We start from the raw sequence: 15,609 nt of genomic DNA on the forward strand, positions 1-15,609 counted from the left end.
AATTAGGAAATGATCACCAGTTAGAAAATTTTCCTGTTTGGTAATTTATGTACTTCCTAAGGTCTCTGGTTCAAATAGGTAAGTGATTAAGATGCAATGTCCATCACATTATTTTCCTACTGAGCTATGTTATTGTATGTGAATCTGCCTGCAATGCAGGAGACCCAGGTCTGACTTCTGGGTTGGGAAGATCCCCTGGAGAAGGAAATGGCAACCTGCTCCAGTATTCTTGCTTCGAGAATCCCATGGACTGAGGAGCCTAGCGGGCTACAGTCCATAGGGTCACAAAGAGTCAGACACAACTGAGTGACTAACACATGTTATTGTAAGCATTTGGCTACTAGCTACAGAAACCCTGTCAAGTTCCAAATGGAACAAAAGAGTTCAGCATGAAACAATGCAGAGAGGGTTTCTCATTTAAAGACTTAGGAAAAGAAGAAAGAAAAATTAAATAGCAAGAACAAAATCTTGCCTGTCACAGCTGTTTATATTACCTAGATAGTTCCCCTTTATCCAAATCTTTCTTTTTTTTAGAAATTAATTAGTGCTTTTAATACATTTTCAATGATCACATGATAATCATTTATTTACATGAAAAGGATATAGTTGGAAATCAAGATTAACTGGAAGAACTGGAATCAAATGTTTCAAAAGAATTGAGTATACCACACCTTCTATTAGGTGCTAGAAAAGAAGGCAGAATGCTCACGTTATGTGTAGTAGGCGGTGTTGTTCAGTCACCAAGTCGTGTCCAACTCCGTGACCCTGCGGACTGCAGCATGCCAGGCTTCCCTGTCCCTCACCATCCTCCAGATGTCCTTCACATCTCCCAAGTCCATGTCCAATGAATTGGTGTGTCATCCAACCATCTCATCCTCTGTCACACTCTTCTCCTCTACCGTTAATCTTTCCCAGCAATGTAGTAGGTGACATTTAGTCAAACAGAATCACAATCAGGCATTGTGCATGAGAGCAGAAGATTTAGGAAATAAAAATATTCAGTCTGGAAAAGTGCAAATCAAATATCTTAGATGAAAATGCTGTTTTTAAAAAATAGATTTTTAAAGGAGGATATTTCTGATAAAGATGTGAAGCCTCAACAAAGGAAAAGAACTCTTCAGGGTGACTTGCTGACTAAGGACACAAAATGTGTTTTTTCTGTTTTGACCAGGGAAATAGTGTTAGAGCCTGATCAATGCCACAAGCTCCCAGTTTATGAGGTATCAGAGTCACTGTCCAGCTTGAAGACAACAGTTCGAAGAAAATACTATGTTATGGGCTATTATAGTCTCATGTCATCTCTTTGGTTATCATTGGAATCCTAAAAGAGATGCTAAAACACTTACATGTAATCTAAACACTTACAGTTTTTAAAATGCCGACTTTTGGAAGAAGAAAAAATATTCACACTTGGTAATATAATTTTCACATAATTGGGAGAATTATAACTATAGTTTTTCTGAGGTCTATTCACTCATTAGAGATAAATGACAAGTCTTCTGATCCTCTAGATTATCAACTGTCATAGGAAAACCAAATGCAGAAAAATCTGAATTAACTAGAGAAAAGGGTCATGCTGAGTAACTAACTAATGTAAGTTATTCTCGCCCCACGAAATCTTTACCAAAACTTTTAAGAAGTATCTACTTGAGATGTGCTTCAACTGCTTTTCATGCTGACTTCTGGTATAATCAAAGTTTAAGGAGTTCAAGAGAAAGGAAAGACAAGACAAGCAAAGGGACTAGTGTTAATGCATAAATTGAATAATCCAAAGCCCCAAATGATCCACAGATAACTGTATTAAGTTTTGTAATTTGTAATAACAATGTCTCCAAGAATAATCTTTAATTGGAATACCTCGTGAAATTTTATAACAGAGAGAAAGATTTCAAATATGTTTTGCTTAAAGTAACAATAGCAAGCTGGTCAAACCACTTTGCTTTATCTCTAACATCCCCTTAAACTATAATTTATTACTTAACCAGGTATGCAATAAGATGTTTATGTTATGCACTGGTTTTATTTAAAAATTGATTGCTGTCCAAAATAAAAATAAATCAGGCAGTTTGCTTACAATCTCATATTTTGAAAATAAGTAAAAATTCTGTGCAAACATACAGAGGGGGCATTTACCATTTTCATTAGAAGAAAAACTTCTGTGGGGAAAATGATAGTAACGAGAGAAACAGAAAAATCTCTTGGGTAATGGTTTAAAAGTTTTCCTTCAAAGATTTTAAAATAGAAAAAATAAACCATGTAATTTTGAAGAAATAAGGTTCTAAGTTAGTAGATTTTTCATTAATTTATCAAAATTCATTCTGCAAAATTACCATCATGGACCATGCCAATGATAAGCTAAAGGACTACGATGTATTATAACAATAATTTTAATATTCTAGCAACTTCATAAGATTGAGCTAAATGTTCTGTCCAAATAAAAGAAATTATAACTGACCAAACCAGTATGATTGATTGCTTTAACCCCAGATTTCTTCTGGGCAGGAAAAAAATTTGTATTGATTATTGAACACTTGAACACAATTTATAAAGCACTATTTTCCCTATTTTGGTGTCTAATGAGATACCAAATAATTCTCCAGGTTACTTTACTTGAAAGTCTGCAGTAAGACTACTTGAAGGAAGAAGCAAAAAGCAATATATATTTGCCTTCATCTCTGAGTAGGTGATTTGTTGTAGAGATTATAGATGGAAAATCTGTATTTTTCCTCTACTTTTAAAATGAAGTATTACTGCCCATCAATAGAGTTTATTCCTTATGATCTTACTTTTAATTCAAGTTTTCACTGTGTCAGCTCCATTTGGTGTGGAGACCTTTGTTGCCACAAAGGGTAAGCTGATGGGAGAGAACAGGATTTCTCAACCCCCTCAGCAATGGGCCGAGCCCTTTCGGAGATAAGATAAAAGCTACACTTCATCCCCGGGTCACCGGAGCCTTTATCGTTGGATGATGCAATGCAGCTTCCTTGTTCTGTGCCCACATACATCTGGGGCTCCATTCTCCACGATGACTGTTCAAAGGACGCTATACAACAGAAAAAAGACATTTCAGTATTCGCATCACTTACAGTGTCCAGCTAACAAGACCCTAACAGTGGTTGGAGAGTAGACCTGAAATATGAGATACAAATAAACCTATTTTCAAGCCATTCTGAACCCAATTTTTAAAAAATTAAAATAGTTTTGGTTAGTTAAGATGATTCAAAGGACTGTGCTACCTGACATTGCTATTTAGCTTTCTCTGTGAACTTTCTCTCTTTCCATTTGGCCCATAAATGACTTGAAAACAGAGCTTGGGTTTTAAATGCAGTTGCATTCCTATTCCCTGACATGGTATTCTACCCTAACCTGCACCAGTTGATGGTGGTTTAGGTCAGTGAATAAGTAACTTTGGAGGCACTACTAGTTTAGCTTGTGGTTTAATGGGCTTTCCAGGAGTAGAGAAAGAATTGGTTCAGAGCCAGTCTTGAGGTTTTATTTCATTTTCCACTCTACCTCCCCACCTCCAATCTCTACATGCTCTTTCATAACAGGTATTAAACATTTATGAGCTGGCTAGACTTGATCGGGGATGTGATGACTCATATTGGGAGACAGGTATATGAGTGGCTTATACAGAATGGGTCAAACTGTTTGCAACAGAATGAGCAAAAAGAGAGACTCTAACTTATTCCTGAAAATACTCAGCTAACTGAGTCCTCAGTGTTTTCTGGGCTTAACCATACTCTTTCATTTGCAAAATTACATTATATGTACCTCTAAAGAAGATGACTTTCATACCAAAAAGTTATTTGCTTTTAGCTCCTCAAGAAAAAGTACTACGTGGAGGTATTCCACTACTTTCAAAAATAACAAAACCCTAAGCAACTTTTGAAAATGCCAAATATTTTCATTATCCAGGTTTAACAACACATATTAAAACTACAATAAAGATTATATATAGTATATAGTTTATATGTTATTAATATATGTGTATAATATGTAAAATATTGACTGCAGTTTTAATGTTCAATTCTGAAGTATATACTTTAGTATCCAGAGCCTTCCTCAAATTAGGAAATAAAGTCACACTGAATCTGGGTTACATGGCAACATGAATGAGAGGGGGGTTTGGAGTGAGTTTTTCAAAACAAGAACCCAGTGTTCTCTCTACAAGGAAGTTCTAGGAGGAGAGAATGGTAATCAGTGTATTTATAAAGGGCAAATATCAGAAAACATAAGTGGGGCTGAAGTGCCTCTCATGAGCAGAGAAACTATTGTCTCAAAGTTTTTTCTGAACTTTCTAAAGGTTTATGATACAAAGTGTATTCAACCTTGTCCTGTGAGTTAGGAAATACGACTATGATATATATCTAAGACCCAAGCCCAAGAAGCTTATCATAATGCAACTCTTGGTAAAAGTATTATGTCAAATCATATCTAACTCCATTTCTACCTGAAGCAGATTAAACCCCACAACAGCCTAAAAATGTGAGTTGACTTTATGGCCCTTCTTCTAGGGGTCTGACTGGATTTCACAGATGGCCAGGCATCTGGCTGAGGGCTAGATCCTAATAAGACTTATATAGTCCTCAATCCCTAGGAGAATCCCCAGATCCCTCAATCCCTAGGAGAATCCCCAGATCAAGTTAAATTCACAAGAACCCTTTATTCTAGAACATGAAACACATTTTCTTGGAGTCATTTGCAATTTCGCTGGAACCATACTGACAACAGCCAGTATAGATCCTAACCCCAAGGATGACCTCAAACTCCAGTGTAATTCAGAATAAGGAGGCCCTCACTGTGTGCTTGCTTAAAGGGATCTAGCAGGCTGCTCTACGACCAGAGTTTTGAGTGAATGTGGTAACCTCAGATAAGACAGGAATCTGGTCCAAATATATTTCTCTAAGCTCTATGGCATTCCAATACAGCCAGTTGCTCACATAGCTTATACAATTTCACTATTGCTTCTGTGCATACATGAGACTTTCCACACTCAGGGAAGTGTCAAGATCCAGATAAAGATACTCATTCACCAGGATCCAGGGGGGAAACTGGCCAATATCTGCTGCCAGGCCTTCTGTGAGGGCCTCGGGTGGACTCCCATTCCCGAGGTTTTGATGTTCCTTTACAACCACGAACTGCAGAGAACAAAAGGGAGAGAGAAAACACCGTCAAAATTCATAAATTATCTCAACATACATTTAAGTCTATGGCTTTGTAATGTTCATCCTATAGGAGGGGAAAGCCAAAAGGAAGGCCCTATCAACTTTGTTTCTCTGGCTAGTGAAGGGTTCAGTTTTCAGTGAGAAGCCTTATGTTACTCTCTATTAAAGCAACTAGGCACTACTAATATCTTTATTGAAGAATCTATTCTAATTCTGGAATCCAAACTTTTAGGCCATGGATCCCTAGGGACTACTTTTTCCCACAAGCAACCCATGAATCTACAAGAGGTCTAAGGGTTGCCCACAGACCAGATAAATAACGCCTCTTACATGTTTCTGCTCCAACTTTCCAAATATATGTGTAGGTGCTTAGTTAATAAAATTCACCTAAATATACTAAGGTTTGAATAATTTGGGCTCATTAGTGACTAATAAGAACTCATAAATGCAGCTACTATTTTTCAAGGATCCATGAAATGTCTTCTTATGCTTGAACAGCTTGGGAACCAAAATTCTAAAAGACAGGTCCAGAAAACAACATTATTTCTCTTTGGTCAACAGAATTATCATTTATGTCATTTTTTGTACTGTCCACATTTGATTGGGACTTGCAATGCAGGCTGACCACAGTTAATTGGCTCACATTCACAAGAGATGAATCAACCTGCAATGCAGGAGACCCCAGTCCAGTTCCTGGGCCAGGGAGATCTGCTGGAGAAGGGATAGGCTCCCCACTCCAGTATACTTGGGCTTCCCTGGTGGCTCAGGTGGTAAAGAATCTGCCTGCAATGCGGAAGACCTGGGTTTGATCCCTGGGTTGGGAAGATCCCTTGGAGAAGGGAACAGCTACCCACTCCAGTATTCTGGCCTGGAGAATTCCATGGACCATATAGTCAATGGAGTTGCAAAGAGTCAGACACGACTGAGCGACTTTCACTTTCACACAAGATAGATTAGAGATTAAAGTATTAATAGGTCAAAGATAAAAGGAAAGAAAAGAAGTTACCCCATGCCCCAGGATGAAGGATGCAGTTTGGTCAAGTCCTTCCTTGCCAATCAGTAACCCAGCAGAGAGGATGCCCCTAAGACTCTGGTTGATTATGCTCCATTGGTTCAGAAACGGGCCCTCTACATAATGAGCCCCTAACTCAGAAATGTAGTGAAGAAAAGAAAAAAAAGTTTCCTTGATCATATTTCCTTTTTAGAAAAGTATAGGAAGAATAATGAATGGTTGATTAGGGGAAAAAATGTTGATGAGAGAATGGTGAATCCCCTGAACACATTTTCATCTTCTTATTTTCCACAACACTAAGCATCCTTGCCATCTCCTCCTCATCAATAGTCTCCTGCAGTAACACAATGCAAAATTAATACATGACCCACTGTTTAAGGGCACATGCCCATTTTTCTCAGTGGAGAAAGGAATGGCAAACCACTCCAGTATTCTTGCCATGAGAACCCCATTAACAGTGCAAAAAGGCAAAAAGATATGACACCAGAAGATGAGCCCCCCAGGTCAGGAAGTGTCCAATATGCTACTGGGGAAGAGTGGAGAAATGAATGAATGAAGAGGCTGGGCCAAAGCAGAAATGACACTCGGTTGTCTGGCTCAAGCCAGACTTCAGCCCTCTGCACTGCAAATTTTCCAACCACATGCCTCTCTGCTAGAAGAACATAGGTTCCCGGATTCTGGCCTGGGTTGGGGAAGGCAGCTGATGGAACCAGATTTGTTTCTGCTGCTTCTCCTTGTTCAGGTGCTCCCTCTCGTGCTCACTGATGCCAGCAGCAGCAGTTGGTATCAAGATGGTTCTGACCACTGGGGGTCAGCCTCTCACCATGGCCCTGTGTCCGAACGCTGCTCACAGCAGCAAGTGTCTCTGAGTTTTTAAATAAGAAGATACGATGAAGTCGAAGGAACCGTTGAGCTGAGCTACGGCATGAGACAAGTGCTCGGGGCTGGTGCACTGGGAAGACCCAGAGGGATGGGGTTTGGGGGGGAGGCAGGAGTGGGGATCGGGATGGGGAACACATGTAAATCCATGGCTGATTCATGTCAATGTATGGCAAAAACCACTACAATATTGTAAAGTAATAGCCTCCAACTAATAAAAATAAATGGAAAAAAAAAAAGAAAAAAAAAGAAATCAACTATTGTCATTGTAGCCATGTTCCTTGGGAAAAAAAATAAAAAGAAGATACACACAGATTGCATTTTTCCTTCTCTCCTATGATTTAAATAAAATGAACTAAACTTGCTACCTAAAACCTGAAGGAAGTACCATATAGACTAACAATGAAATCAGGATAATGAAGGATTCCACGAGTCATGAAGCTTCAAAGATCTGAGGACATTTCTGTAACTAGGTTCACTCAGAACTGCACATTTAGGGAATCACTAGAAACAGAAGGGACCTTACAACCATGTAATCCAAACGCCTTGGAGTCCTGATGAGGAAACGGGGGTTAAGTGACTTGCTGAAAATGAGCCAATTGGTAGAAGAGTAAAGTCAGAATTCTCATTTCTTATTGCATTTCTGTACTCAAGTTCAACCAAAAAATAAGTACACATTGAACAAGTACAAGTACACAAGTACATTGAACAAGTACACAATGGGCAGAGACAGACGGTTGCTTGTCGGTCAAAAGCACAGCCACAGGAAAGCTATTCTCTGAAATGCATATGAGGTAGAGGCAGGAAGTTGCAATATGGGAAGGACTCCAAGTGATCCCTTTGACCCTCCAAACCCCCTGAATAAGCTTTTCTCTATGTGCCCACAGGTTTCACTTCCCCATGGGCCTGCCATATCCAGCTTCTTCCACAATATATACCACAAATGATACCAACAACACACACTGAACCAGTCAACGTGTCTCTGACGGGATCCTGGAAATGGAAATCCCAACCATTGCAAGAGAGCTTGTCCCATCTCTGCCCTCTAGTGTTCTAAGATCAGTGACTGAAGAGGACGATCTATGAAGCATTTTGAACTTTGCAGTTACTATGCTTTTTGGAAAATATACAGGGTTATCAGACAAAATACAGGATATCTAGAAATATTTGAATTTAAAATTGAACTTTCAGTATTAGTATGAATTTAACTAGGTGTTCTGTATTTTTATTTGCTAAAGCTGGCAAACTCTTTTGCTGCTGAAGGTTAAGGACTTAAAATATGTGTAAGAAAAGAAGTTTTAAGAAAATTAGGAGCATAATCTTCAGTTTGTAAGACATCCATCTGAAAGGGATCACCTAAAAATTGGGAAAGACTTTTCACAAACACATAAAAAGCTAAGTTATAGCAAGAAAGTACATGATAGAAAAAAGGATCCCATAAACATCTTGTGCCATTACATTATGGCACTAGTTTAGCTTGTCTGATTAATTTAGGACACAGTTCCCCCAGCCCCACTGCCCACCCAGGACCTCCCAGTTGTTGTGGTGTTGGGTAATATTAACACCAGCTGGAAGTTATAATAGGTTCCAGTCTCTCTCAACTCAGCAAAGAATGAGAAAAAATGAACTGGGATTAATATAAAGCCAATTTGTTGCTTCATGCACTTTGGTTACATTACCCAAGGTTGGGGGCAAGAAGGCATCCCAGCCTCGCCATCTGCAGGCCTGCTACGGATCACATCTCCGCTTGGTTCTTCACAAGGATTCTTTGGATTTTTCAATAGCCGCTTCTGAGTCCTGCAATAAAGTCAAAATGTGAGACGATCTCAAAACAAAACAGTAGCCCATTCAGCGATGGTCAGACAATTACTTTCGTTACTGAAATTTAGGTACCTAAGATGCATGAGAGAAGAGAAGTATTAAGGAGACTAGGAGCATAACTTCGGGTTTTAAAGCCTTCTTTCCTGCATTATTTTACAGATTATGTTTCACTATTTCCAAGGTATTGTGAGAAGGGAGGAGGAGGGCATGGGAGGCAGGGGAAGTCATGCATGCATTCATGGATGTATCGACTGAGTACTAACTGTATCCTAGGCCTTGTCCTAGTACTGGAGACATAGCAATGGAAAAACAACAAAATCACTGCTTAAATGGACTTTGAATTTGTAGAGAGGGGAGTGCCTATTTTAGAAACACTATCACAGCAATTGTGTGACACACACACTATTAACTCCATTTTACAACTGAAGCCAGTGCGGTTGGAAGATAGTAGTGATGTACCGAAGGCACATGGCTACCAAGGACAGCCCAGGGGCTGGGTCACAGTGATGGGCCAACTACAAAGGGGCACGTGCCATCTACCTCTATAAGGATTAAGTCACGAGCTGCTGAAGCTGCTGACCTTCAACACCCCCTGAAAGGAGTTCAGGGTGAAGAGCAGAAGTGAAGCACTCGGTGCTCTGGGAAAATCTGGCAGGACACATCTTCAGAGAGTTAAAAATTTTTTCAGGAAAAGATTTTATGAACCAAATTCTTGCATCTCCTTGTACCTAGAAAAATACTAAAATTCTTCATGGTGATGTTTGCTCCTCATGACTAGCAATAACCTTCTGCAAAAAATAGGTGCTTGATCACACGTACTCCCCCCGCCTTCACCAAAGTCACATATATTCTGATGTTCCCCTCTACCTCTTTGGAGCAGTTTCTCAGAGCTATCTGAACTGCTGTCTCCTGAGCTGTGGTCTTCATTTTGCTGCAGATAAAACTCAACTCATAACTCTCCTCTTGTGCTTTGCTTTGTTTTGCTTTCAATCACCAGATATAAAGCCTAGGCTCCATCCAGGTCTATGCTAGGCATGGTGTCATGCCCTAGGGGAGGGGGTAAAAGGAAAGGAGATCTAACAGGGACCCCTGTCCTCAGAACCCACCCTCAAGAGGGAGAGAGACAGGTACATCACATCTGAGCAGCCATCTAAGGGAAGACAATGAAGGAATGGTGGTGGGAAATACTCCAGCCAGCCTCGAGATTCCCAAACAGCGCTACTACCTCAAGGCAGATGGCAGCTCAGTTCCCTTTGGGAGTGCAGCCCTCAGCCACACAGGCCTGTCTGCCCATCTGAAAGTGAAAGTTGCTCAGTCGTGTCCAACTCTTGGCGACCCCACGGACTTTAGAGTCCATGAAATTCTCCAGGCCAGAATACTGGAGTGGGGAGCCTTTCCCTTCTCCAGGGGATCTTCCCGTCTGCCCATCTGAGGAAGGGCAATAGGAAGATAGGGGCTGCTCTGGAAGCCCATCCCAGGAGCTGTGAATTCCATGTAACAGATGGAACCCATCGGGAAATGGTGTGGGTTATTATTTTTAGCCAAAGGCATCAAGGAGAACAATTGAAATGATTAATATAAACAGTTCCAAAGTTTCAAGGTATAGTTTGTGGAACATACCACTTCCTGTTGATTTTCTTACAAAGCAGGCCTTTCAAGAAATCAAGTTTCATGAAGTAATTACATTACCATACTTTAAAAAATTATTTAGTTTCACAAATAGCCTTTTCAGAGATACACAAAACAAATAGTGTTTGGACAGTTAATCTAAATAAGACAGGCAAGAGTGATACAAAGGGAGGAATAACTGATTTTATCTCTTTAAAGAAAATTGCTTAACACACCTAACTGACAAACTCAGTGCTGCAGTTGTATTTACTGGTATACATCAGTGATGTGGCAATATTTAAGTTGGCAATTTTAATTTGATCCCAAGAGAATCTTACTATGTTATAGTCCACAGAATAAGAAAAAAAAAACTTAATAATTATAGTACATGTGGACTTAAGTTTCTTCCTTCCATTTTTTTTTAACCAGTATTTGCCAAACATCTGCTTTTCTTTTGACATTCTGTCTAATGGATGAACAGCTGATTATTCAGTATTCTGTCTACAAACATCCAACATATTGATTGAACACTAGGCTAAAAAGTACAAAGTTTACTGACGGATCACTGAATTAAAATGTCAAGTTTTTGCCCATGAATCCTGTGTCTCAAGATAGAAAAGGGTTTGGAATGTGGGACTCCGTGGGGAAGCTTACGATTCTTGGAAAATCATAATAACAACAGAAAGCATTTATTAAGCCCTAAATTAGCCAGACAAGCTACAATAGTGCATAAATGCTTTTCAATATTGAGGATAGTGGATGACACTGGCCTACTTTTTAAGAAAGTGGAAAATAAGCAAACAATGTGATGCACAAAGTAATGGGTTGGTTTCTTTTTTTTTTTTTTTGTAATAAATATGTAAATACTATTATTCCACAGTTCTAAGCTTTTAATTGGAAATGATTAAAAACACAAACTCCAAGAACCAGAAACTTCCTTCCAATTTAGGGAAGGTACTGATTTTCTTGAACAGAAGTTAATATTTTGTGGGAAATCAACTCAATGGACAGGACTTATGAAAAATTATAGTTATGCAGGCTGGGGATGGGGTAAGGGGAAGCCTGTGATGCTAAAAGAAAAAGGTGGAACATAAAAATGCATGCTGTTAAATGACCACCCAATAAACTACATCGGTCTGTGGACAAAGACTGGAAAGGAACAATAAAACCACTGATGTTTTACAGCAGTGAACCACTGGGTCATTTTTGTTTTATTTTATTTTCTTTTTACTGTTCTTCCAGTTTTTAAGTGAAATAAGTATGTAGAAGAAGCTCATCTCCAAGAGGCCCTTTAAGGAGCTCAAAGGAGGCAGAAAGTTCCAGTGGAAGCAAAATCACCTGTGGCAGTGAGCTTCGCACAGCCCCAGGAGCAGCAGGAAAGGCAGAACACCGTGCAGACAGCCCCCAGGCTGACATGGTGCAGATCCCACCAACTCAGGCTGTGTACTCACATCGCTTGCTGGTGTAGCCTACGGGAAAGCTCTGACAACACACAAACAGACGTCAGCGGTGAGCCATGGCCAAAAACGCTCACATTTTTGTACTCACTATCCAGTCATCTCTCAGCCTCTACATCTCAGCCTCATATTTTGGGAAGAATATGGAAAATCCATCAGGGGTCAGTTGCTGCTGTGTTCAGTCACTCAGCTGTGTCCCAGTCTTGCAACCCCACGGACTGTAGCCCACCAGGCTCCTCTGTCCATGGGATGTTCCGGGCAAGAAATACTAGAATGGGTTGCCATTTCCTTCTTCCTGGGATCTGCCCGACCCAAGGATCGAACCGTGTCTCCTGCACTGGCAGGCGGTTTCTTTACCACTGAGACACCAGGGAAGCCAAACGGGTCAGCTGAAAGCACTCTGATTTACAAGTTAATGCAGCATAGACTTCCCCATTGGTCTGTCGGCCCTGGGATTGATTCGGGGTTATTTGCATACCACCTCTATAAGGCACTGCAGAACACTGATTAAAGATCAATTTCTGTTAAAAGAACAACTGCCTCTCTCTAAGACCAACACAAAGCAACCCTGCCCTAGGAGCAAAGGGAGTTTTCAAACAAATGTTTGGCCAGATTGCAATCAGTATAAGTCAAAGGAAGGAAGAATTTGAAAGCAGAGTCTTTTACTTGAGACCAGGTTATAAAAGAATGTGAGTAGCCTCTGAACAGGAAGCAGAGGAAACCATTTTTCTTACTTTTTTTTCTTAAAAGTCATAGATCCAAAAGGTCTCAGGGGTAACAAGAAGCACTTACTTTCTTCAAGAAAGAAAAACTTAAGTGCAGGGAAAAGAGGCATTCACCAACATCCTGCTGTTTATTAGTGAAATTGTTACTGGATTATTGTTGTTCATATGGGGCTTCCCTGGTGCTCAGACAGTGGGTAAAGTATCTGTCTACAAGGGAGACCTGGGTTCGATCCCTGGGTGGGGAAGATACCTTGAAGAAGGGAATGGCTGCCTACTCCAGTATTCTTGCCTGGGGAATCCCATGGACAGAGAAGCCTGGCTGGCTACAGTCCATGGGGTCTCAAGAAGTCCAAGACACAAGACGGGACAGAGTGACCAACGCCATCAGCAGCCAACACATACTGTGAACGTTTATGTGGAAGTAAATGAAGCAATGCTGCCATCTACTGGGAATGCATGCTTCCAGAAACTCTCAGGATCTTGAGTAGAATTAATTATTCTTTGAAAGAGCATAAACTTTAAAAATAGTCTATTAAACATTCTGTGATGCTCACTTGTTAGGCATTGCTTCCCCTTGGCCCTGGATCCACTGACTATATACCCATGCCCCCATTTTATTCCAGAAGGAGAGGAAGGAATGAGTACACAGAGTACTGACGTCAGTCCCCATGATGGGAAGAGGCAGCAAGGGACAAGCTTTAGATGAATCATGCATCTACCGCATGGATGAAGCCCCAGAAGAGATCCCAAGTCTAGTCCTAGCTGTACCTTGAATTAGTCACAGGAGCTTTGGCAAGTCACTTTCAGAGACAGAAGGGAAAGAAACTAGCTTTTTTTTTTTTTTTTTTTTTAATTAATTAATTAATTCTTTTTATTGAAGCATAGTTGCTTTACAATGTTGGTTAGTTTCAGCTGTGCAGCAAAATGATTCCATTATATGTACATAGATATCTGTTTTTTCCTATTGTTTTCCCTTGTAGATGATTATAAAATACGGAGTATAGTTCCCTGTGCTATAGAGTAGATGCTTGTTGGTTATCTGGTTTACATAAAGTAGTGTACATATGTTAACCCCAAACTCCTAATTTATCCCTCCCCGGCCCATTCCCCTTTGGAAGCCATAAGTTTGTTTTCTCTGTCTCTGGGTCTGTAAGAAACTAGCTTTTATTATACACCTTATGTTTCTGATACTGGGATAGTTAGATAGCATCACCAACTCAAGGGGCATGAATGTGAGCAAACTCCGGGAGATAGTGTAGGACAGGGGAGCCTGGCGTGCTACAGTCCACGGGGTTGCAAAGAGTCAGACACGACTTGGCAACTGGACACTGGGCACTTTTGTTTTGTTCTCAATGGTAGATTTCCATTTTACAGATGAGGAAAGTAAGATGCAGAGGAGTTACATAATTTGTACCAGGTCACACAGCTAGTGAATGGCAGTTTTTATTCAAACGGTTCTCTGATTTCAAAGTCTATATTCTTTCTACTACATTGGGCCACATCCAAAAAGAGGTTTAAGTTCCATGCACCTCTGAGAAACTATTCTTCTAGAACGGACTCTGCAAGAGCATGCACGATCTGAGTATAGGACCCACGGAGGACCATCCAGTTATTCCTGGCTTTCCTGATGCTGTTTTAATTCTAGCTGTCCTTGGTTATACACATCTCCTATTAACACCTAGCAGCCATTTTTAAACTGGTGGATATTAACAGGCCACACCTCCGATCCTCCCAGAGGTCGTAAAGTCTCAAGTAATAAGTCAAGCACATGATAAGAGGTCTGGAGAGCCTAGCAGGCTGTAATATCAAAGCCTTTCAGCCTTATAAGGCCCAGAGCAATCAGCCGGCATTTCACAAGGGCAGGCCACACATCACTAATTTTTTAGGTTTTGATTAATTCTTATCCTACATTAAACAGAAAATTTCCTAGCCGAGTAAGTTTGGTTCCATGGTCAAACAATTTCAAGTTCTGAACTAAACAAAGGTCAACAAGACTTTTTCACATGTTGTGGTGACCATGAATCAAGAATTGAAAGCTAGCGAATGCAGCATTTCTTAAACTTGGCCACTCAATCCTTTTCTCATGAAACATTTCACAGCATCATAGTTCTGGCAACTTGGGCTGAAGAAGACCTGCCCTAGAGGCTGTGGGTTGGTTCAGAGCCAAACCAGAATAAATGAGGACCTCTTCTGTGCTCAAGCGGTTTGGAGTCCTCTGAGAACCCCCTGAGCAGGGGCCCTCTGAGGAGGCCTGTGGGTGTGGAGACTTCCAGTTCTCATATCCTCTGCATCCCCAGGGCAGCTGGGAGTTCCTAGGAGTTCCTAGATCTGGGAGGGGAGCTTCCATTGCCTCCAAGCAAGGGAGGAAGAAAGTTCCTTTACTAGCCTGCTCACAACTTTGTGAACAGTCTCTGGGCTTCCCAGGTAGCGCTAGTGGTAGAGAATCCCCCTGCCAATGCAGGAGATGCAGACGACCTGGGTTCAGTCCCTGGGTCGGGAAGAGCCCCTGGAGGAAGGCATGGCAAGCATTCTGGTATTCTCGCCTGAAGAATCCCATGGACAGAGGAGCTTGGTGGGCTATGGTCCATAGGGTCGCACACAGTTGAACATGACTGAAGTATCGTAGCACTCATGCATACATGTGCAGGATGATGCCTGTGAGATATTGCTAATAACCGTTGGAATGGGAAGCACTCCCTAGAGATGTTTTCTTTTTATGGAATTAAAAAAATACAAGGTGAGGTCATTGGAGCACGGAAGGACAGAAGGTTTGGACATCTGATAAATCCATGTTTTTATTAGATATAGAATTCAAAACCAAAGTTATGATCCAGATTAATGGGAACTCTGGCGATATTTTAAATATTGCTTTTGATTAAAGGTGCTTAAATTTAAGTGTTAGATCCAGTTTGTCATTTTGTAGCAACTAGTATTTAAAA

General features: G+C 40.6%; 1 protein-coding gene across 1 annotated transcript in view; it reads right to left on the reverse strand.

Moving 5' to 3' along the window:
• Nucleotides 1–1,812: 1,812 nt before the first annotated feature.
• EGF (epidermal growth factor) overlaps nt 1,813–15,609 on the reverse strand; it is a 96,569-nt gene continuing 82,772 nt past the window's right edge. The window contains 7 exon segments of the mRNA XM_061164085.1: nt 1,813–3,043; nt 5,037–5,051; nt 5,054–5,141; nt 8,739–8,884; nt 11,834–11,878; nt 11,881–11,931; nt 11,934–11,968. Of these exon segments, the coding sequence (XP_061020068.1) occupies nt 2,802–3,043; nt 5,037–5,051; nt 5,054–5,141; nt 8,739–8,884; nt 11,834–11,878; nt 11,881–11,931; nt 11,934–11,968 (622 nt within the window). The 3' untranslated portion in view covers nt 1,813–2,801.

This window comes from Dama dama, chromosome 17, assembly GCF_033118175.1.
Source record: "Dama dama isolate Ldn47 chromosome 17, ASM3311817v1, whole genome shotgun sequence".
NCBI classification, from domain to species: domain Eukaryota; kingdom Metazoa; phylum Chordata; class Mammalia; order Artiodactyla; family Cervidae; genus Dama; species Dama dama.